The sequence below is a fragment of the Motacilla alba genome, chromosome 3 (genome assembly GCF_015832195.1).
Source record: "Motacilla alba alba isolate MOTALB_02 chromosome 3, Motacilla_alba_V1.0_pri, whole genome shotgun sequence".
Lineage (NCBI taxonomy): Eukaryota > Metazoa > Chordata > Aves > Passeriformes > Motacillidae > Motacilla > Motacilla alba.
Window position 1 is genome coordinate 39577117 of NC_052018.1, and position 23272 is coordinate 39600388.

The 23272-nt window shown below is 36.2% G+C and overlaps 1 protein-coding gene across 1 annotated transcript; it reads left to right on the top strand.

The window, feature by feature from the left end:
* Nucleotides 1-253: 253 nt before the first annotated feature.
* Nucleotides 254-21619, top strand: UFL1 (UFM1 specific ligase 1). The gene is made up of 19 exons (XM_038132314.1): nucleotides 254-411; nucleotides 1090-1235; nucleotides 2080-2108; nucleotides 2876-2973; nucleotides 3797-3911; nucleotides 4132-4262; nucleotides 4861-4919; nucleotides 8232-8378; nucleotides 9461-9636; nucleotides 10338-10517; nucleotides 10840-10960; nucleotides 13254-13376; nucleotides 15080-15200; nucleotides 16076-16239; nucleotides 17134-17264; nucleotides 17406-17486; nucleotides 18242-18327; nucleotides 18763-18943; nucleotides 19644-21619. Exons 1-19 carry the CDS (start codon nucleotides 335-337, stop codon nucleotides 19854-19856), a joined length of 2379 nt encoding a protein of 792 aa, XP_037988242.1. The 5' UTR covers nucleotides 254-334; the 3' UTR covers nucleotides 19857-21619.
* The last annotated feature ends 1653 nt before the right edge of the window (nucleotides 21620-23272 follow it).

A 23272-nucleotide genomic window follows, 5' to 3' on the forward strand; every position in this document is an offset into this window, starting at 1 on the left:
CAGCTCCTAGCGCGCTTCACGCTGAGAGCTGGGCTCACAGCCCAGGCCCCGCTGCGCTTCCCCAAGCCCGAACGGAGCGGCCGCTCTCGGGCCGCCGCGGGTGCCCAGCAGAGCTGCCGCCGTGCCCGCCCTGCCGGGACCCCGCTGCTGGAGCCGGCCCCGACTGCGGAAATCGCTTCTTGCTCCTTTTCCCGAGGCGAGCTTTTGCTCCGCTCGTGTTTGATGACCCAGCCGGCGCAGGGGCCTCTCCGTGCCGCGGGGCGGCGCTGCGGGCGGAGGCCGGCCCCGCTCGCTGCCCGCCGCCGCCCGGCCGCGGCTGACGTGTCGCTGCGCGATGGCGGCGGCCTGGGAGGAGATCCGGCGGCTGGCGGCCGATTTCCAGCGGGCGCAGTTCGCCGAGGTAGCCCACAGGTGAGCAGGACGCCGCCGGCATCGCCTGCCGCGCCCCTTCCCCGCGCCGGCCGCCCCCTTCCCCCGCTGCCCCCGGTCCGGGCAGCCCCCGGGGCCCGGCCTGGCACGGCCCCTCTGCCGTTCCCTGTGTCAGTGCTGGAGCCCCGCGTCCCTTCTGGGACCCCGGAGCACGGGCAGGCCCAGGGAAGCGACTGAGTGTGTAGTCACTGCTGAGTTGAGTTGCTCAAAATCGTCACGGCTCCCGTGCTCGGTTTCTCCCTTCTATCTGCTTGCATAGTTGAGGCCGTTGCCTATAACTTGTTTTTGTTAAAGAAAAATGAATCCGAAGTGCGCAGAAGTAAAATAAAAGCGCACAGAAGTGTCATAGACACGAATTCTTTAATTACAGCGTTCCTGAACTCACCAGCAGGTGCGTTCTCTCAGGTGACAGGGCTGGAAGCTGTTCAGGAGGAGAGTAAAAGTTTTGGAGAGATGACCCGCTCAAGTGAAACCATATGGCTGTTTTGGTGGGTGATAAGTAGGATACACACATTAATTTCGTAGTCTGAAAAAGTATGTTTGCAAAGAAATACAAGCAATCTTCATTGTACTTCCTGTGTTTAGTGTGTTTGAAACTTTAAAGGTAATTTTAGCAAGTTCTTCCTTAGAATAACTGCTGACTCTTTCCCCTTCTGATAGATTGTCAGAACGGAATTGTATAGAAATTGTCACAAAGCTGATTGCAGAAAAGCAGCTGGAAGTAGTGCACACACTTGATGGCAAAGAGTATGTCACTCCAGCACAGATTAGTAAGGAGATCCGCGATGAGCTTCATGTTTCTGGTGGTAAGTGTGACATTTTCCTTCTTCCTTTAGATTTGGAAGTTAATTTTGAAGGCTGCAGAAAGATTTTCAGTACCCTTAATCTTTCAGAAAAAGTTAGTTTGCTTCATCTACAAATTAATTCACCTACTGCTCTTTTATTTTCACTTCACATCTGTGTCAGACTTTTAGATAAGCATATCAAGATGGGCTATTTGGTTTATTTTCACCCATGCGGAATTTCTGACATAAAAGTTGTATAAAAATCCTTTTCAAGGAAATTTGACGTTTTAATACAGTTTAGTACCTGGCTGAGATGTTTGGCCTTGTCTTGGAATTTCAAAGTAATTATTCTCTCACACCATTAGTAATAATAATATTTGTAAATTGTCATTGACAGGTTCTTTTATTTTACCAATGTGGAGAGCCACTTGTATTGGAAGTTAGATAAGTAAGGAAGTTCAGACAGCTGTTTGTTGATGGCTTTAATGAGCAGGCAGTGTATTGTACTTTGAGTTATTCTTAAGGGTGAATTTCACAGAGTCATATGTTCAGAAAAATTACTTCCTATTTTTTCCATGCAGATTAGCCATTTTCTCACTGTTACCACAAGTTTGCTCAGTTTGTGTTTTGTTGTGGTGTATCATACCAGTGGGACAGCTTGGACTGAATTAAAATTTGCTGGGTTTTTTGTTAGTAGCATCGTGCAAAGGTAGAAAGTTTTAACAATCTCTGGGCACTCATGGACTAGTTTTATTGGTCTACAGAAGAAGTAATTAAATATTTTGTGCACAATGATCTGTACTTTATTCTAAATCTGTTCAAATAAATTTCATGCACTAAAAGCGTGTTTTATCTTTTCTTGAAGGTCGAGTTAACATTGTTGACTTACAACAGGTAACTTTAACAATAAAAACTTTATTATTTCTTCTTTTTTTTCACCATGTATAGTGTGAATATGGAGTTCATTACTTATACTCCAGCTGAGATATTTTTTTAAAACAGAACAAATTTTATGAAGAGCTGGTAGCTCCTGTCAGGGTACTGCAGATTACTTCATCTGTCCATTTATTGCTTTATTGAAACGTCTCTGCTTAGTGATAATCTAGGACTTCTGAAATCACTACTGATATATGCAGTTTTTGTTTATGAACTCTTTCTTTGTAAACTAAGGAGGGCAGACAGAAAAGAAATATGTTACCCATTTAAATTTAAAGTTGCGGGATCCTGCCTAATTAACTTTGCATGCCTCTTTGAATCTGTCCTCTTCCTTCATTATTCTTTATCTCCACTCATCTTTGTCCTGCAGTAGTATTCCTCTGTGGCTAATTTTTCCTTCAGGCTTGAGCAAAATCACTTGGAAACAGAAAACCTTTCTGAAAGCCTCTGAAACCTAACTGCCTGCCAGTTTCCTATTTTGTCTTAGTGCTTTCTGGTATTTTTTTATTATATAGGTTTCTTTTAACCTTGTAACAGTTGCAAAGAGAGGTTTTTTCCCTAAAGGAATGCTGCTTTATTCCAAAACACAGATCAAGTGTGTTTGTAAACAATAGTATAAAAAAATAAGAGCAACTTTCCTCAAGATATAGGAATGTGTAAATAATATCTCAATGTTTGAGAATGATTTTCAATTTAAAGTTCTGATAAGAGGTGGTTTTTTTTAGGTAATAAATGTGGACCTTCTGCACATTGAAAACAGAGCTAATGACATTGTTAAATCTGAAAAAGGTATTCAGCTTGTACTGGGACAGCTTATAAATGAGTGAGTACCTTCAGGAGCAATATGTATAATTCATACCATGTTTATTTTTTAAAATGCAGACTAAAATGTAATGTCTAACCTTTGTTGCTTCTGAGGTGAAATACATTTTTCTTGGCTGATCTTAGAGATGCTTGGTGGTGATCAGTGCTGCTCTTGGCAGGTGAGACCTATCTCAGCAAAGCATCCGTTGAATCCACGGTGTAAAAGCCCTACTGAACGTCTGTGTTCAGTGTCCTGCATTTAAGAGGCTTCATTTCTTAACCGGTGTCTTTGTGTACAGCAGCCACATCTCATTTGCTCTCCGGCTTTGCTGTCTGCCTCAACTATTGACAAACCTTCTACCTCTTGTTTAACCTCACAAGCCTAAGATGTTTGAGCTAGCTATTTTGTGGCTTCCAGCACACTAACAACCACTGAAGTAATACTCTTATGGGGCTGTCCTTTGTATTGATTGAGCTTTAGGATCTGTTCTTACCAAAGAATATGAAGTACCTGGCTCTCTTGAAATAGTTACGACCTGTCTTGCTTCCTAAAGCTGTTTTCCAATTTTCATTGACATAATGTTTTCTTCTTTCTCTTGCTTGAAGTTTTCATACAAGTAGGTAAATGACCCATCTTAGTACTAGCTACCTGCTTAGCAGGCTTTTTTAAAAAAGCACACATTTTCACTTACATTGTTCTTCTTTATTCATTTAAAATAACTTTCAGTTTATTTTTGCAATGATGTAGCAGGAAGAGGTCAGTTATTCAGTATGTGATCTTGAGGTTGACTTTGAATGTCACACTTAACGTGTTGTCGTTTGTTTTTTCATTTTTACTAAAGGAGTTATCTGGATCAATTAGCAGAAGAAATAAATGATAAACTACAGGAAACTGGCCAAGTGACAATATCAGAACTCTGCAAGGCATACGACCTTCCAGGAGACTTCCTGTTACAGGTGATACAGGATTAGTTGTGACCACCTTCTTTCTTTATCTTTGCAATATCCATGGCTTTAAGTCACTGTTTTGTATGAAATTAATACTAAGATTAAATCTTAATTTTCGTGGTACATCTGCAAACCATACTTAGTTTTTTGCAGAGTTTTCTGTCATTAGATACCCATATATCTGATGGAAGAAGGCATGCTTAGAAAAGCTCAATTCTTCTATTTACAGGCGTTATCCAGGCGTTTGGGCAGAATTATTCATGGACAACTAGACCAGGAAAACCGTGGGGTGATTTTTACAGAAGCCTTCGTGTCCCGCCATCGAGCACGCATTCGTGGGCTCTTCACTGCAATTACTCGGTAAACTGCAATGCCTGCAACCACATTTTAAAATATTTTTGCTACAGGTCTTTATGGTCCAGATTCACTTGTGATTGAAAAAGAAAAGAAAGACCTATGGATAGATTCTGCTAAGTGTAGTTCAGTTCCTGGGACCAATTCTCAGTTACGTTAGACTCACTTTTGAAAAACAGGGGAAGTATAACAATATACACTATACAACATACATTAGTGTTTTGGCTGAAGAAAATGTTACTCTGTAGTTCTTTTGTTACTTTGTAGAATATCTGTCCTCTTGTCGCTCCACTGCTCCTTAGTCGGTTACATATTGATGTGGTCGCTACATATGATTATAGAGAAGTTTTTCTTATTAAATCAAATTTTTATGTCACTTTGTAGGAAGAGAAAAACTGGAAAGAGCAGAAATTTCCTTACAATAATTATCATAGCTTTTGTGTTATTACTTCACAGTAATTCAAAATTAAAACCTTTTAAGCTATTTTAAACATCAGTGTAGTACTCTGAGGCTATGTTCATCTCTAGTAACCTCTCTTATTTCTGGATTCTCCATGTAGTTTCATATCATTAATTTATATTTTGTTTTTCTTTTTTTCCCAAGGCCTACACCTGTAAGTAGCTTGATCACTCGGTATGGATTTCAAGAACATTTACTTTACTGTGAGTTTCATTCAGAATATTTTGTGTGTGTGTGTAGGAAATCCATTCTTCATTATTAAAAGTGTGCTTTCAAAGAAGCTTTTTAGCACATAGACTTAATTCTGAAATACAGAGAACAATGTGTTTCTCTTTTGTGTAGAAAGTATTAAACCCTTTATGCTATCCATAACTGAAGGGATGCTCTCTGTATCCAAAGCAATGAAAACATTGGTTGATGAGATGCCTCTGGGGACAGAATGATGCAAGAAGTACAGTACTTATTTATTCATCTCTTTCATTATTTGCCCCTAGCTACTAGCAGTTTTATCAGTGAAGCTCACAAAAGGGGACAGAGTTTATGTAGCCAAATGGCATTAATTGCTCAGGATTTTATTTACTGTCTTTTTTGGGCAATAATGGAGGCTAAGCTTTTGTTGTACTCTTAGTTAAATGACTTTATATGCTGAGAGATAAAACATGTCCTTAAACTGTTTGTTTTTATTTTCCACAGTTCCTTTTCTAAGTAGAAATGCATAAATATTCCCTACTCAGCTACTGAAATCTTTAGGCTCTACTTGTTTGTCACTTTGTGTGCCATCCCCTATCTCTCAGAAATGCTGCTTCAAGCATCATTAGTCTTCTGTGCTGGCTGACCAAGTGCTGCTGGTCTTTTAAAATCCTTTAATGGTTTTCTATCTCTTCTCATGAACCTTAATGCTTCTCTTGATTAGGTCTTTTTGCCTTCAGGGCATTGTTCACTTTAGCTCCAGTGTAGTATCTCTCTGTTTATCCTGTTGTTCCCCACCACAAGCTTATTCATTAAAAATTTGAATCCTAGCACTTAAATAAAATCATATAAACAGTCTACTTCCACTTGATCAATTTAAAATTTCCACCTTTTTTTATGTGCCATCCAAGTTTTCATAGATTAAAGGGAAAATCTGTGAAATTTTACTATAATAATGTCTCAATACCCAGCAAATTTCAGTATTTGGTTACAGTCTATTTCAGATAAGTCCTTCAAGTACATCATCATGTTTTGATGATGTACAGTGTTAATGTGAATTGAAGTTCTGGTATTTTCCTGACACCAGTGAGCATCACAATACATACTTCTAGTACTTCCACGGGGTTCTTTTAGTGAGTTTGTTCATACTTTTCTTTAGTTTTTCTTATTTTCTCTCATTACCTCTGCAGTTTCTAAGTTTCAAAGAGCTTTTTATCTTTTTATTCACGGCTAGATTTTATTGTGTCCATTTGCTGAGATACCATTTCTATTTCATAAATGTTGGAAACTTGAAAAATACGTTTTAGCTATGTTACTTTTTAACTTTTTATGTCTGTCACTGTTAGCAATGTGTTTAAAAGTGGTCTTCATCAGTTTTCTGTCTCTTCCAGAATAAAAATATAAGTTCAGGGTAATAGGTGTATTATTTACAAACAGCTAATTATTTAATCAATACTTGGGTTTAGACAGGATAAATATTATTATTTGGTTCTTTCACATAGGTGTGCTGCTATTCATCTTAAGCTCTCATAAAGTTACAATAAAAAGTAGTTTTAGAAATGAGAAACTCTTCAGGTTAAGACACTAATTACAAAGTATAATGAAATAACAGGTGTTATTCATTTCTGGGTATTATGTTACTGGTGTAGGACTGACATAGAGGGACACTTACCATCTTTGTCAGACTTTGATGGAGACCTAATAGGACACTACAAACTACTTGATCACCTTTTAAAATGAATGAGAATTCATGGTAGTTCTACAGGGATCCTGTTGTTTTAAAACAAAATACTGTCTAGACGTAATTGTAGCAATGTCTGTGAAATCACTGAGAGCATCTCCTGTGCCCTGGAGTTTTAGAACTGGCACTTGATAAAGTACAGAATACAATTGATGTCTTCATTTCACTTCTTTTCTTCGTATATCTTCTTCCTGTAAAGAACAGATTTTTTCTTTCCCTTCATGAATAGCTTTTTCAACCAATTTTGTGGAGTTCTAGGAAAAGTCTAATTATTTTTCCTAAAAACTTTGAATAAGAAGTTGAAATTGCAAACAGAGAACCACTCTGTATTATCTGATAATTACTTAAGTGGAATAGACCCCTTGACTCTATTTTGTAGGGCAACTAAAATATTAGGAAGTACAGAAAACTAATTTTATTTCCAGAATTGGTCTTAAAAGTTCCATTTTATTCGATGTAACTGAACCATGCCAGAGCATGATTTCTGGTTCTTGTCTTAAATTACATAAAGCTATATCTTGTTTAAATCAGTTTCTCTTTCTGCTGCATTTTTTCAGTGTAAGTATTGTTCAGCTTTGCTACTGGCAGTTGTGTTCAATAGCTGCTAGCTTATAGAAGCTCATCTACACTATGGGCATATCTGACAAAAACTATCATGATTTGCTATGCACTGTTTCTTCTGGAGCTGGCCTTTCAGGTAAACTTTCCTACATAAGTGAGCTAAAGCTCTGTGTGCTGTACTAAGCATGTTGAAGTGTTGATTGCTGCTTCTATTTAATGAGGAAGAAGCCTTGCCATGTGATACCATTTAATGTTTTGTTTCAGAGCAAAACACGTCTATTAATGAAATGGAAATGAACATAAACTGAGTATTAAAAAAAGCCATCTGGCAAAGCTCTGGAAATTACCAGAGTTAGCAGTTGATGTCACTGATTTTTTAAAATATATCTCTTGTGTTACAGAAAGGCAGAAGCCTTAGGAGGCAAATCAGATATTCCTATGCAACTTAAATGAATTTAAAAAATCTTATTTAGCATTGAGAAGTGCTTAGTACTTCAATATTACCAGTTACCAGTGGTTTTTTTTAGCAGTATTTTTGTATTCTCAGGAGGTTATTATTAGCAACTGTGTTATGCAGTTTAGGTAATGACTTTTCATGTCATTTTCTGTGTTCAGATCTTTTTTTTCTTTCCATTTTGGTTAATGTATAAGCAGTGAATTCAAAGAAAAATTACAAATAAAATGCTAGTATATTTTACTCTTCTGCGCAGAGAAAGATTCTTCTATGTCTGCATTTTTTAAATTAAAAGCTAAAAGTGCCCAGGTATGTAGTCAATAAAAAACCGCTTTGATCCTGCCATTGTGGCTCACTCTTTAGAAACATTGTCTGATTTCCAGAGCATTTGTGAAGAAATTCTCATAAGTGTTAAAAATAATTGATAGAGCTTGGCAATGTTTCACTAGAACAAGCACAAACTAATTGGTGGAAAGAAAGAAGAAAAAAAACAGGGAAAATAATTACTATCTTTTGATTAATGGATATACTAACTTAGTAAACATCTCTTAATTTCTTTTCCTCTTGTAGCTTTGCTAGAAGAACTTGTTAATGCTGGTCGTCTAAAAGGCACCGTGGTTGGTGGAAGACAGGATAAGGCTGTGTTTGTTCCAGACATCTATTCCAGAACACAGAACAAATGGGTGGATTCCTTTTTCAAGCAGAATGGTTACTTAGGTAATTAATCTATATTCTTACAGATAAAATAGCTTTCTAAAACTAGTGTAGGTAATTGGTCTTACCTTAATATAGCTAGTGCTTAGGGTGAAGCTTCACAAGCAGAAGTGGAAATCAATGCAGTGGCTGATACTCCTTTGCTGAAAGACCATTGCTCATAATGATGTGTGTTGCTTTATCACAGTGAACTGTATTTCAGCAGAGGGGACCATACTGCTAAACAGTAACTATTTTTCACAAACAATTACAAATGCTGTTTTTGTTACTGCTGTGAAGACATTGATTAGTCTGCTCATTGTAGACTTTTCAGATCATCATGGCTGGAGTTGCAGGCCAGGTGTCCAGATTGCAACCTAACTTTGGCTGCTAATAGCCCAAACATGCAGTGCTCAGGAAGAATTTTTTTCCAAAATAATATTTGTAGAACTGGAGTGAGTAGCACTGGAGTCCTGATTAGAATCCAGACAATTATATCTAACTTCAAGCTGAGTGATGGTGGATGATGGTGTTTTGAAACAACACCAACTATGGGAGAATGTGGATCTGAATAAAGAGAGGAATGTCCCCTTACGGTCCCAAATGGTCAGGCCCTAAGTAGCAGTTATTCTTGCAGATTGAAAACCATAACTTAAAATGTTAGTATTAAGTGTTTCTGTAATACTGCTTGACTGATGGAGTGTCTGTCAGTCTTTGAATATTTTCTCCACATCTTAAGTATAGACTGTTAAATAGTTGCAAGCAAAACATTTGAACACTGTATGTCTTGGGAATATTGTTCATTATACATTAGAATACTTCGGAAAGATATGACTGCAAATATAAACTTAATAGTATAAGAATCTGAAAAAAACAATTTGCTAAACTCAGATCAAAGTCACATCTGTGATTTAATCTGTATTCTTCTATTAACAACATTTAGATGTAGCTTGTACTGAACTAAGTTTTAGGTCAGCATTAGCTAATGGTTGCATTTACTTGTGCAAAAAATACTTCATTTCCTGCTTTCAAAATAAAGTCATCCCATAAGATCTTGTATGTAAATGAAGGAACTAAATTTTAACAGACATCTAACTATTTTATAGAATTTGATGCATTGTATAGACTTGGCATCCCTGACCCAGCAGGCTACATTAAAAAAAGATACAAGTCCGCACAACTCTTATTTCTGAGAGCAGCTTGTGTTGGTCAAGAAATTGTGGATCAAGTTGAAGCCTCTGTGGAGGAAGCGATCAGCTCTGGAAACTGGATAGATGTAGCAGTAAGCAATCCTTTCAGTTGTTGTTGGATTTTTTTTTTCTTATTTTTATGTCAAATGATATTTTATTGAAACTACACATATGTATAATGAAATTCTATGTTGTCATTCTATGTTGTCAAAGAAAAAATTCTGTGTAATTAAAATGACAAGTAAAAGGACATTATTTGCCTTTGATTTGATCTGAACAAAAACAAGGGAAGGACATACTGGCATTCAGTTTATAGATATGTAAGACTAACTTTCATTTCAAAACTAGTGCATTTCTCTGCTAGAGAGCAATATATTTCTGTTGGGCTTGTTTTTTGGTTTTTTTTTTTTGAGGAAATGTCTAAACTAAATGCTTACAACACTTTTGGTGAGCAGAGGTATCTTAGCCAATTTGTCCTAAGTCTTAATTTTAGGCCTTAATGCACTACCTTTGTTGCTCGTAAGTGCTGCTGGTGTTCTGTGTTTGATGTTGCTTTGTAGCTGTTGAGCTTCATTTTGAAGAAGTTGCCATGCATTTGCCCAGAGGTAACATGTATTTCTAAAGCAATGTGGATTTGCCATGTTAGAAGATTTAAAATAGTGTGTACTCTTAAATTAGTAGCTTAATTTGAAAAGTGCAATGCTTTCTAAATAGTTATTAGGTGTCAAAAGGCCTGTGTCTATTCTGTTTATCCACTTACAACGCTGCTGTATTTTAATTTTCTTCACCCTAGACTCTTCTGCCCAGCTCATTGTCAGTAGAAGATGTTGGCATTTTGCTCCAGCAAGTGATGAGATCTTTAAACAAAAGCTCTTCAGGTTTAGTCTTCAGTGACACCATTGCAGTCAGTGAGAAATTTCTAAGCAGCTGTGCTGACCTCTTTTCTGATCTCATGCAACAGAAAGCGGAAAAGGTACAGTAGGTTTTTTATTGGTCAAGATGCAGTGCCCGTTGAGTGTTGGAGTAAAGCTCATGGGACTTCCCAGTCACTGTTACAATTTCTGTACCTCTCATCTGAAATACAGCTAGAGAAGAAGCAAGACAAATGAACACCAGGTTTCTATATTTAATAGGTGTAATTTATATTCTGGTGCACTCAGGAAGTCCAGTCTCATGTGTTGCACTTGAAAAACATGATGTTTGATTCGAGTACTTGAAAATGGCCAAACGGCTTAAATGTTTCTTCCATTGCTGTGTGTATCTTTTTGCTATGATGTGCATGTTCTTCATTTTAGGAAATTAAAAACAACCCTGTTAATTTAATCACTGAAGAAGATTTAAAACAGGCTTCTTGTTTAGAGAGCTCATATGCTAATAAAAAAGACAAAAAGGATGAAAGAAGAAAGAAAGCAGCAGGTAAGATATCAATATTCAGCTTATGCAAAACCCAATTTGTTTTTGTCTTTGAAATACTCACATATAAAGTTAGTATATTTTTTAGTCCATTAAATGTTTCCAGTCTGTTGCTTAAGATATTCAAGAAATAATCCAACTGCTTACTATTATACTGTGGATATGCATACTTGTCAGCTATGCCCATGAGAACTAATTTCAGACTTAAAAATGCAGAGGAAGTACTATAAAGGACTCTTGAGTTAGTTCAACACAGGGTAAGTGTTTTTAGAAGCAAGGAATCCTGTGTTCATTTATTATTTTATACAGTATGGTCACATAAGACTGAATAAAACCACTATTAGCTCAGGGACCTCTCTACCATGTTTTATTACACAGTATAGATAAAATTTTAGTCTCCATTTTTCAGGGGTCCAGGAAAATTAATATGTTTCTTAGTATTAGTCTTTGGATGTTAATTCCAAAATAACTTTGTCTAAATTGAGAATGAGTTTTTGGTGGGTTTGTTTTTTTTTTTTTTGAAGAATACTTGTCATCTTTTCTGAGAAAACCATGCCATGGAATTTTCTGGTTTTGCACATGTAGCATGTAACAGTTACTTGGAGATTAAGACAGTTTACTTTGAGGTATATTCTGCATTAAATTAATCCCATCCCAAACCTTACTCCATTTGTGTGGTGACTGTTTGGAATAGATTTCAGTTGAAGGAAGAATAAATATATGTGAGTTTAACCCTTTGGAATCTTTCTTATTTTTAAAACAGTATTCAGTCTGAAGACTGTGAATCCCAAAAACTTTATGTGATTCTTGTGCTGCTGCAACGCAGCTGAGCAATCTATGTTGAACTCACTTGCAGAGTGTTATTGTGCTACAGAAAGTAAGAGAATTAAGATCACTGATGCATTTAGCTTGATTGAATATACTCATCTGCAAAATAGAACATTCTACTCTTAAAGAAAGAGCATGAGTAGGCCTGAGTTCAATTTCCTTTGACATAGAAATTAAACTTATTTCTGCCACAAGTGATGGCAGATTTTTCTAGGCCATACCTAAGGTAGAGGAGCTTGGATCTTTAATTGAATTGTCATAATAGAATGACTTCGGTTTCCAGCCCTCTGAGGAGTGAGACTCTACTGAGCCTGTACTACATGTCTAGACAAATTCATACCCACAGGTGAGATGCTGCACCATCAGCAAGCACTACCCTGAAATGTTTTATTGTGGACTGTTATGTGCATTACCTAAAAACACCCCAACATAACAGTTTTATGTAATGTAATTACTGTAATACAGTCACATTTCAAATAAGTTTGTGAAAAGCACTATTCTTTTTGCCTGTTCTGTGAAGTGATGCTTAAAAATCCATCTATGGCATGTAACAGATGCAGTTAGCTTTTTAAGTAAGAGCACCATGTCTTTGTGTTTCCTTTTCTTAAACAATAGTAGTTACATAATGTAGCTACTTGAAACCTTGGACCATATTTAATTGGAAAAAACACCCACTTTCTCAAGGCATAGTGTATATATCTCTGGCACCATGGAGTTTAAATTTCTTCCAAGTGAAAAAATAACAGAAGAGGCTGTGAAAATGGGAAAAAAAGAGCAGAACAGCTTGCCTTGTGGAGAGGGACTGTATAGCAATTTGAGATTCTGTCTGCAGTTGCATACATTGATTGCAGGACTTCTGAACAAAGTAACTTGTTATGTGTGTCAGAGCTGGAACATCCCGTTACTCTATAATCATCTAGGAAAAGTCAAAAAAGATTGAGTGCTTTAGTGAATTGAATGTGTGCTTCCAGAAATATTTTGCGTAAATGCTTAGAGTGTAGAATTCTTTCTCTGAAAATTAACAAAGTTACATTATCTAACATAGTTTTTATAAACTTGGTTATTTAGCATCACTGAATAAAAATGCTAAGTGTTTACTGAGATGTTTTCAGCCAGCAGAGATCCCCCATTACGTTATGGACCCTGGTATCTCATCTGGTTTTAGCTGAAGCAAGATACTGCTCTCTGTTTTCTTTGTTTTTTTTTTTTTTTTTTTTATTATATGTGCATTTGATAGTGTTTGTGTTAATTGACATTAGCTTAAACAAAACTTTGCTTCAGTTGCTTTTTTTCCTTAAGAATGAAACTTACGGCCTTAAGATTCTGAAATATATGTTCTAGCTTGTGTTTAGAATCAGGTTGTGGTTTTCAATCAGCATTAACAAGTAACATAGATGAATTACCGTGGTATTGTAAACTTTTTAAGTGCTACAACTTTCCTGTGTACTAAGCAAGTATTCCCCACCAGAGGGCAGTGGAAGCGTGAGAGGAGGAGGTGGTGGGAACGCCAGAGAGATAAAGATCAAGAAAACAAAGAAGAAAGGAAGAAAGGATGCTGACAGCGATGAAGAGTCACAAGGGACTGCTACAGGTTTGTTATTTTATTTTAGGAAATATCTATTCATATCTATTCAACATGGTTTTACTACTTGCTTTTTTTCCTACGTGTATGTTCTTCCCCCACTTTTTAGATAGGGTCAGCTAAAATGTCAAGAAGATGAGAACACTATGTAGTTAAAATGGTATCTATGGATCTGGTGTTGCTATTTAAATGAAATGGACATTACATGTTCACTGAATGGTATAGCTTAGTCTTTAAAAAAGAAATTTAAATTAAACAAATAATACCATTTTATATTCATTATTTTATTTTATGTAGGAAATGCTGTAGATTTTGGGGTGAATGTTACACTTGATTTTGTAACACCTGCTGCATAGTGTATGATAAATGAATGGTCTAAATTAACAAATCATAGCAGTCAAACAGTTTTTTTCTTCATAGGAATAAAATATACAGTCAAAACTAATGCTTTGATTGTTTTAATAGCAGTCCTTATTGGTGCCTGTTTCTCTACCTTCACTATTAAAAGGAGCATGAATGGCTTGCTTAAGTAAAAGCCAACATTGTTAGATTTAGTGTAAACAGAGGCTGCAAATGAAGCACTCATGTTCTTTCTCTTGTTCAATAGAGAACCAGAAATGTGTGCTTTCATTTTATATGTAGGATCGAGACTTTAAATACTGACTGAAAAATACTTTGAAACATGATATTTGATGTGTGAAATACAGTGTAGTAATTTTGTTTGATACTGCTTTCAGAAAGTACTGTAATTCACATATAAATGGAATTATTTTTCAGGACTATCCAGTTACTGAGTAAAACAATTTTCAGTCACTTTTGGTTTTTGGTGTAGGCTTTTGTTCTGCCCTTATTGCTGCTTGTATTGCTGTTTTATAATAAATAGCTTGAACCACAATCTCAAAGTAAACTCAGATGAAACCATGCAAATGTAAATAAGGTCCTTTTTAAAACCTGATTTAACCTGCCTTTTCACTTGTTTATAAATGCTGTATGTTCATTACTGCTGTGGCAAAACAAGGAACATCATTGATCTCCATACTTATGTGCACAATAAGCCTGTTTTAAGGTGCATCTGGAACACATCCTCTTCTATTTCTCTGTAATCATTCTGATCTCATTCTTATATGTAAAAATTCTACAGCACCTGGGAAAAGTTCCTGTTTTGTGCAGAACAGAAATACAGATGCACTACATTGTGTGTATGTAAGTTGCTTTTATTACTGGAACACCTGGTCTGGTTTAAATTAACATGTTTCAGATTTTATACTGTAACCTCAAGTTTAGGTCACTGTGTTACATGATTGTGTACCTTACTAAATGGAGTTTAAAAAATAAAAACAATAGCATTGCGAAATCCTTCAAGTAGGAACACTCAATTCAGTTCTGGCACTTTATTTGGTCTTGGTGACATTATGGTTTCTAAAATAATGGGCCAAGCAGAAAAAAAGTGTCACCAAAAATGCATATCCTTATACACTACTTCAGTTGTCTATTACAGAAACTTCCAAGTGATCAAAAGAGAGATTTTGTCAGTTTTTCATAAGTGTAAAATTCCACTGTCATGTGTAATCATCCCGGTTTTTCCATTGTTGTTAAGTATTTCTTCTGTGCTGTTTGGACTTCGAGGCTTTCCAGCATCTCATGCCACAGAGTAATTGTAGCAATACTAAATGGAATGTTTTCTCAGTGAGTGTTGTTTATGGCCACTACAGGTAGGAATAAGAAGCTGGAGTTCTCTTTCATGTCACAAGAGGAAATTGAGGATGTTTTAAAGACTCGTATGCAGGATTGCCCTGAAGAGCTTATTACAGAAATTGCTGAACATCTAAAAAGGTAGTTTCAATAATTCAGATGGAGTTAGAATATTTGTGAATCACTTCAGGAGAATCTACACTTCAGTCTTTTTTCTTGCTTATAAAAGAGGGCCTTGTTGGTAGAGGTGAACCACAATATTCTCTTTCTGTACAGCTCCACGTTACACATGTCTTATGTGTTAGAAAGCTGTGCTGACGCAGGAATGTGCATCTCCTTAGCAGTAGATGGTCCTGCAAGCTTCATTTTTGGCTTACACTGATCCATGCTGGGGTTTCATGAGTCCCATCTTCTGGACAGCCTTTGACATATGTTGATGTTTCCTGCCATCTGTGTCTGCACTGGTACCCATGAGAGCTGGGTAGTAAGTTATGTTAGCAAACTGAGCTATGCAAAGATGAATAACTTCTTTTAAAAGATGTTCCATACCAGAGAGAATGTGTATATGTATGTTCAGAGCAAAAGGAACATGAGGTAAGACTGTAATAGCCAAGCTTCAATAAACCTGGAGTGCCATAGTAACTGCATCTTTAGAAATTTATCCAGAGGCCCCTGAAAGTTTGTGAATAGCATTGCTTCTGGAAATTCTTTTATCTTTCACCTTGTTCCCATTGAGGAGTTGTGAAAACCTTGGCATATATTTACATACCATACATACTATAACATTAGAACATCTGCCATTAAGTATGTTTTAATTAATATTTTAATTTCCTCATGGGGTTTTTTTCTGATTTTTATAATTGGCTTTTTGTTTATCTCACCATTCTATAGCATTCATGTCCCCATCATTTACTACATAATGAGGTTGTTTTCTCTGTTGCTGATATATTTGGGAAAATCTCATACAGTCTCACACTTCACTCAATGTTTTCTCCTTTCTTCTTTCCTGTTCTAAGACCTTTGACAAAAACTTACCAGGAAGTTGTGCGTTCCGTTTTTACATCTTCAACATCTTCCTCTGGAGCCAACAGAAGACAGGCTATGAAGGACTTGCAGGAGGAATTCTCAAACCTGTACAACAACATTCGGTTATTTGAAAAGGGAGCAAAGCATTTTACAGGTACAAAATACGCACTTTGAGAAATGATTATGCTCCTTAAAGGATGTTAAATTTATTCCAGAATCTACATTAAAGGTCAGACAGGAGCAAGAGTTTACAAAGGAAAACCTAGACAGTGAAGAAAAAAAAGGAAAATATTATTAAGCTCATTTCCTGTCAGCTGTGCCACTAATGAAAAAATTGAATACCACCTGATTCTAAGAAGCTGCTGTATAGGTTTGATACTGAAAGGAGCTGCTGCTTGAGGATAGTCTGTCAGATTTGTTTTGCAGGGGGTTACTCTGTAAGGTGTGACAGAAAAGTTAGCATTCGGAAAATACTGTAGATGTTTCCAAGATTCTCTGCTGTATTCAGCTTTCTCCTGGAATTTTCCCTGTGGAAATCCTCTAGCAGAAGGAAACACTAGCAAAACAACTTGATATTCCTGCTATTTTGGAATATATAGAATTATTTCCCATTAGCCTTTGTTCTTGGACATGTATTCTGTAGCCTCTTTTTTTTTTTCCAAATTCCAGTATTTCAGTCTTAAAGTCATGTGGCTGTTGTTCTATTTAACTGCTTGTCCTGCAGAATTTTCCTTTGTATGCTCTTGACTTGATCAATAGCAGCGTTTCAAGAGGATTGTACAGGGTTGTTTACTGCTTATACAGATACATCTTTGAAATACTAGCAATGCATTAAAATGTTCTTACAGACCTGAAAGCTCACATTTTTCACTGAACAACATTCCATAAGAATGTCACAGCAAATGAAGGACGTTATCTTCATGTATCCAAATAACTTTCTCATACTACTCATGGTTGATAGAGTCCACAGGTAGGAAGGTGCTGTGATAACATCATAGGAATCAGATAACTATAATCAGTTGCTTTAATCACTTATTTCTTTTAACAGATGATACTCAGACTAACCTTGCCAAACACTTGTTGAAGACTCTGTGTACAGACATTACAAATCTGGTTTTCAACTTCTTGGCATCTGAGTCAATGATGACAACAGAAAATTACTCTACAATCACAAGTGAGGTACAAAAATAAAAGCTCCATTCTAACAGTCTCAAGTAGATCAGTGATATTTTTTAAATAAGTAATTGCTTCACTTGAAATATGCCGACATCTAAAAAGATGATTAATATTATAGATTATTTCCATTCTTGTCCCATACAGGGCAGAATCAAGATTTTAGGTAAACTGCCAGAAGATACCAAAGGTCCTTTAACTAAACTGCATACTTCTCTGAATGGCAAGGTAAAAATCAAGTTCAGATTTTCTGTTTTGCTGATAGAATGCTAGTAAATAGCTGAGACACATAGTTTAGTACATAGTCACTGCTGCTGTGAAGGTTGAAGGCAAAATAACCTTTTGTATTTGTGTAAGGCAGTGAGAGAAAGTGTGTTTTTGTATCCGTGAATGTTCCAAGATGAAAAGGTGATCTTACATTTTGATACTGATAGTCACCTTTGGCTCCTTGCTGCCGTATGGAATCCAGTGTGCCTTTCACAGGCAGGTGAGAAGAGTGAAAACTGAATGAGAATCTCCAGTCTAAAGTGGTTGATGTTTTTGAATTTTGTTCCCAGAATTCTTGCTTGTTCTTTCATGTATTTCTTAACTAGTAAAATTATGGACAATTTAAAAAAACCCCAAACGTTCAGATTATGGCAGTGTAGGCACAAGAAGAGTTATTTATTGATTCTTTTATGCAAAAGGCCATACTGAGGTGTTTCTTAATAAAAAATATATCTGTAAATAATTGTAGAACTTGTTTTCATTTTTAATTTTATTTCCAAGACTAATGAATTACAATTTGGGTTAGTATTTAAGTATATGAACTGTTGTAAGATGCTCAAAGGTAATTTCTGCTAAATACATGTTACTTTCTCTTTTCTTCTGTAGTTTATTTCAAGTGTATTCACAGTAATCTTTTGTGTGATTAATTGTGAACAGTAGTTAAACTTCTTTATAATCTGCAAACACAGATTAAATATTTCTATCATTTTCAATAGAGTATAGAAGATTTTCTTTCATGCCTTGATTCTGCAGTGGATATTTGTGGTGTTATGGTGAAAAAAGGAGACAAAAAGAAGGAAAGGTACATTAATTTTATTTTTTCTATGACATGTGGCTATATTGCTGTACAAATGTGGGATGGTTAGTATGGAAGCAGTCACACTCAATGTGTAAGAGACAGTCCTTCTTTCCAAACTGCTTAACTGAAAAATAGAAAGTCAAGCAGTTCTAATTCCATGGGAGGAGAAAAGGAGAATTCACATTTAGGTAGTTTTGTTGGCTCACTATTTTCTGTGATATAGTGTATGAATTGCCTAGGGATCTTGGAAAATCTGAGCTATACCAGTGGTTCGTGGTGGTTTTCTTTTCAATTAGCGTTTTGGCATTCCACACAAATAAATAAATGAGGAGAAAATTTAAATTCATTGATGTTAAATAAGTTTTAGCATATGTGATCAACTACTATATGATAAAATCATAGAATCATGTTTTTGTTTAATATATTCTTGTTCCTTAGGCAAGTCCTGTTTCAGCACAGACAAGCTCTGATTGAACAGCTCAAAGTCACAGAAGATCCAGCTCTTGTTCTGCACCTGACATCAGTATTGTTATTTCAGTTTTCAACTCACTGCATGCTTCATGCACCAGGAAGATCAGTACCACAGATCATTAATTTCCTAAGTGGCAAGATCCCAGAGGTATTCTTTTCTAGCTTTTTAAGGGGAAATTGCCTTTTTTCTATGAAAGAACATGAAAGTTGTGCCTTACACTATTTTTGCTGCATAAACCTGACATTGTTTGATTTCATGCCTAAACATTACTTCATGTGTAGAATATACAATTCCTCTGATCTGCACTGCATTGCAGATCAATTTCTTCAGGGATCTGTCATCATTTTTTTTTTATAAAATTAAAAATCATTCTGTTATTAGTCCTTTGAGTTAACCATAGAGTCAGCTCTGTCTTGGGGGATATTAAGATTCTTACAACTGAATATTTCTACGTCTTTCCTCTGAGCTAGAGCATGGTTGCTTTATAAACTTTTCTAATACAGTTTTAAAGAAAGATGTACCTCTTAAAGAGCGAATACATTTAAATTCTGTATTTTATACTGCTGAAACTGGTGATGATTACTAACTGCATTGCTTTCATGCTTCAGTGGTTTATTGTCCTGTTTTTGCAGCACTTGGATGCACTTTCAGTTTTTTGGCTCTTTGAATGTCTCTCAGAATTTAGGTTGTCAAGTACTTGGTTAGAAATATATTTCTGTATCAGTAACTCTCTTTGCCCAAGAATGGGAGAATGCTTTTTAAAAACATTATGTCTTTAATTATAGGTCTGTCTACCTTTTCTGTAACAATGACATCCCCTGGGTTTGTTCTCATTTTTTGCCCTCAGGATCAGTATTCACTGATAGTTAAATACCATGGATTAGTGGTGAAACAATTGACCAGCCAGACTAAGAAAACTGAACACGGAGACAGTGAAACAAAAGATAACATGGAAGAGGAGGAAGGAGCAGAAAGCATACGAAAAGAGCTTCAGGAAATCACTACCTCTATCAAAGATCTTGTTCTCAGACCTAGGAAATTTTCTGGAACAGAGGAATAAAACTGTTACTCAGCGCATTTTCTTCTATGCTGTAAAAAAGGGACAACAGGAAATGCTTGACAGACTTTAAATTTGGCCTCTAGTAGTTTGCAAATTACAGCCAGGGAACACAGTCTCTGGGTTATGGTGGCAAATGGAATTTTGTTACTTCTACAGTGTACTTCTAACGCACATTAATGTAGATGTGGCAGAACACAGTTGACGACGCTTTGGGTACAAAACCAGTGGGTTTTTATTGGCATCCTCATGTGAGACCTCAAGAAATTACTCTTCAAATAGCAGAGTATTTTGTTCCATACACACACAGGCAGATAGTTTTACTTCTCTGATTTGGATTTGCAGTGAGATAAGGATTGCATATATGCCTGTCTATCTTAATTTCAAATACTGGTTTTAGAACATATTCTTACACCTAACAGCACACTAGCAAAGGCCATCTTTACTCTGGTATCATTAGTGAATGTTTTCAGTTTCTGTTCACTGGACTGCAACAGTAAAAACAATTTGAGTATGAGTGGATAACAATAAACTTAAGGGATACTACTGATGTATTCTGCTAATGTCTGAAGTAGCTGTTCTTTTAAAACTTCTGATTCAGGAAAGGTGACTCTCTTTTGCATCGGCATTTTGGGAGCAGATAAATCCTGTTACACTTGACATATTGTATATGCCATGTGTTTATTCAGCAGACTTGTTGAGTGCTTAGTCCAACTCCCGTAGCAGATAGAAACATTCGCATTCTGTCAGCTCTTGAGAGAACTTGTGGTTCTGTTCATTCTGAGTTTCTTGAAAATAATTTAATTCATGATCTTTCTACATGAACTTCATAGACAGAAATACTGCTTCCCTCAAGTTTTTTGTGAGCCTTATATTTACATTAACAGTACTTTATGTCTTCAGAAAAGTACAAAAATGTGAAAAATTGAGTTCTATCACTATTAATGCCATAATTCTTGTATGGCAATTATACTTTAAATTTATTTTGGAGAGAAGATAATTTTCAAACTCGAAAGATCTAAGTTCTGTTACTCCAGTAATACTCATTGATTTCATGTATGTAATTTCAGGGGGTTTGCGTAACATCGAGGTTGAGTAATAAGAGATGAAAAACTTTCTTTTCACTAAAAATGTCATTCACCCATCCTTGCCAGAAGTAATGCTCAGAGAGGTCAAATTCTGTGCAAATTCTGCTCCATTCAAATTTTTCTGTTTTCCAGTAATTCATATATCCTTGTGAGCTTAATCATAAACATATCCAAGCCTGAAATTGCAACAATTGAAAGTTGAAGAGCCCATGTATGGAACCTCAGTAACAGAGTAACAAATGTTGAGGTAATTTTGGTGAAGTAAACAATAGAATTTTACACATATTTAAAAGGCAGTAATGTTTAACAATGTTCATGCCAATGCTGATCTTTTATCAGCCATGAGGCAAGAAGAGTTTGGAATTGTAAGGCAGAAGCAAAGGCAGTTGTTTCTCTTTCCTTGGTGGGAGGTTATAACAGCTGACAGTAAAATACAATAATAATAAAAGGGGAATAAAAGACAATAAATATTCAGGTTGTTGAACTTTGTTTAAGAAATAGTTTGTGTACCAGAAATAGGTTTGATTTTGTGTTGTTTAGCCATAATAATAAGTTCCTGTAATGAATGTAAACAATTTTATATGACATTGAGCTCTTTTGTAAATAATATGCTATATGAAATTCTGTATGCAAATAAGAAATTATTTTAATAACATTAAATGATGAAGTATTTGAAGAGCATTCTGTTGACTTCAGCAGTGTTTGATCATCTTGCAACTTGCAGCTTTCAAACAGCTATAGATAATATGCAGTGTTAGACTTAACACACTGTTCTGAGTGTCCCTGTACTGTTGTTTGGTATAATAATCAACTCACTGCAGAATTTACTTTATCATGTGTTCAGCTTGCTATATTCCAGCCTATGTTATAAGAAGTATTTTAAAAAGATTCTTTGAAGTAGATACAATGGAAACACTACAGTTCAGAGATGTCTTCTGGCTACTAATTGAATTCAAGGCAACATGGTTGGAAAACTGTCCCAGGTATTTTTTCTTGATTTGGAAATTCAGTCTTTAGTTTATGATACAGAAGTATATCTTCTGAAAGAGAAAGAAAAAGAATTTTGCTAATTCACAGGTTTTTTTTCTTCTCCCTAGGAGGAATGTATGTGGGAGGAAGAGGAATCTTGTTTTAGAAATCAGAGGTGCAGTTCACAAAACAAAAATGCCTTTTGGAATATCTAGGAAAATGAAAGGCACTACAAAGTATACAAATTAACACTTTGGTTTCAAGTGTTAGTGTCAGCCTCTCACCTTCACTTATGCTGTCTGAACACCACCATTATATTTTTAATCTCATAAACTGACATGTATAGATGCATGTATGTGTATACGCAACCACTTACACAAATGTTCTCATAACCTTGTTTGCTGCTGCTCTCAGATTGCAGTGGATGCATTAGCCATAGGTAGAGTAATACCTGTCTCAGCAACAGCCTTGCCTTTTCTTCTTTTTAAGTGGCAAAAGAGAACTCTTGTAGGTGGTTACTTGCAGATCTGCTGGAACTGAGCAAATTGTTGCTCTGTTAGAACTTTGAACTCTTAGTTTCACAGCTTCTTTAAAAATTTGGTACAGGTTTCTAAATAATATCAGTGGGTTTTGTCTGCCTGAACCCATCTGAGAGCTTGTTCAGATAAAACTACAGTAGTTGTGTTCTCTTTAGGTTCGTGAGTAAGGCTACTCAAGCAGTGGTTTCTCCTTGAATGTTTTTCCTAGTAGGTGACAGTAGGCCAAAAAAATGGAAGTTTCTACAAATATGGGTAGATTGGGATTTCTTGTTTAATAGGAAGTTTAGTACTCTTGCAGATGACACAAGAGTGACTGTGGTGGGTCAGACTGAAGGTGAGTGTAGCCCAGTATTGTGTCTCCAGCAGAGGCCAAAAGTGAGAGCTCAGAGAGGAATATAAGAACAAGACATGGAGCATTTCTCCTTTGAGTGCTTTCTGAGCCTCTGAATCCATGTTGCCCAAAATTTTTGAATAACAATTGTACTTTATTATAGATACTCTCTGCTAGCCCAAATAACAGAACATATTCAGTAAATGCCAAAAGATATTTTGTCAGGAAAACAAGGTCTTTCTTTAGGAATTGTTAAGGAATTACATCTCTGAGGTTTTGTTATTTAAAAACTGAATAAGTAACGGAACGAGTAACTCGAGTAGTTTAAGGCGAACCACCATTTTCTTGATGAATATTCCAAACATTTAACACGACGAGGAAGGTAGGTCAAGACAGGTTGTGTTAGGAGACAGATAAAATAAGCTGCTTATTGTTTCAGGAAGTGCTGCAGGAGCTGCAAGAGACATCATCTAATTGATAGTCTGAAGAAAT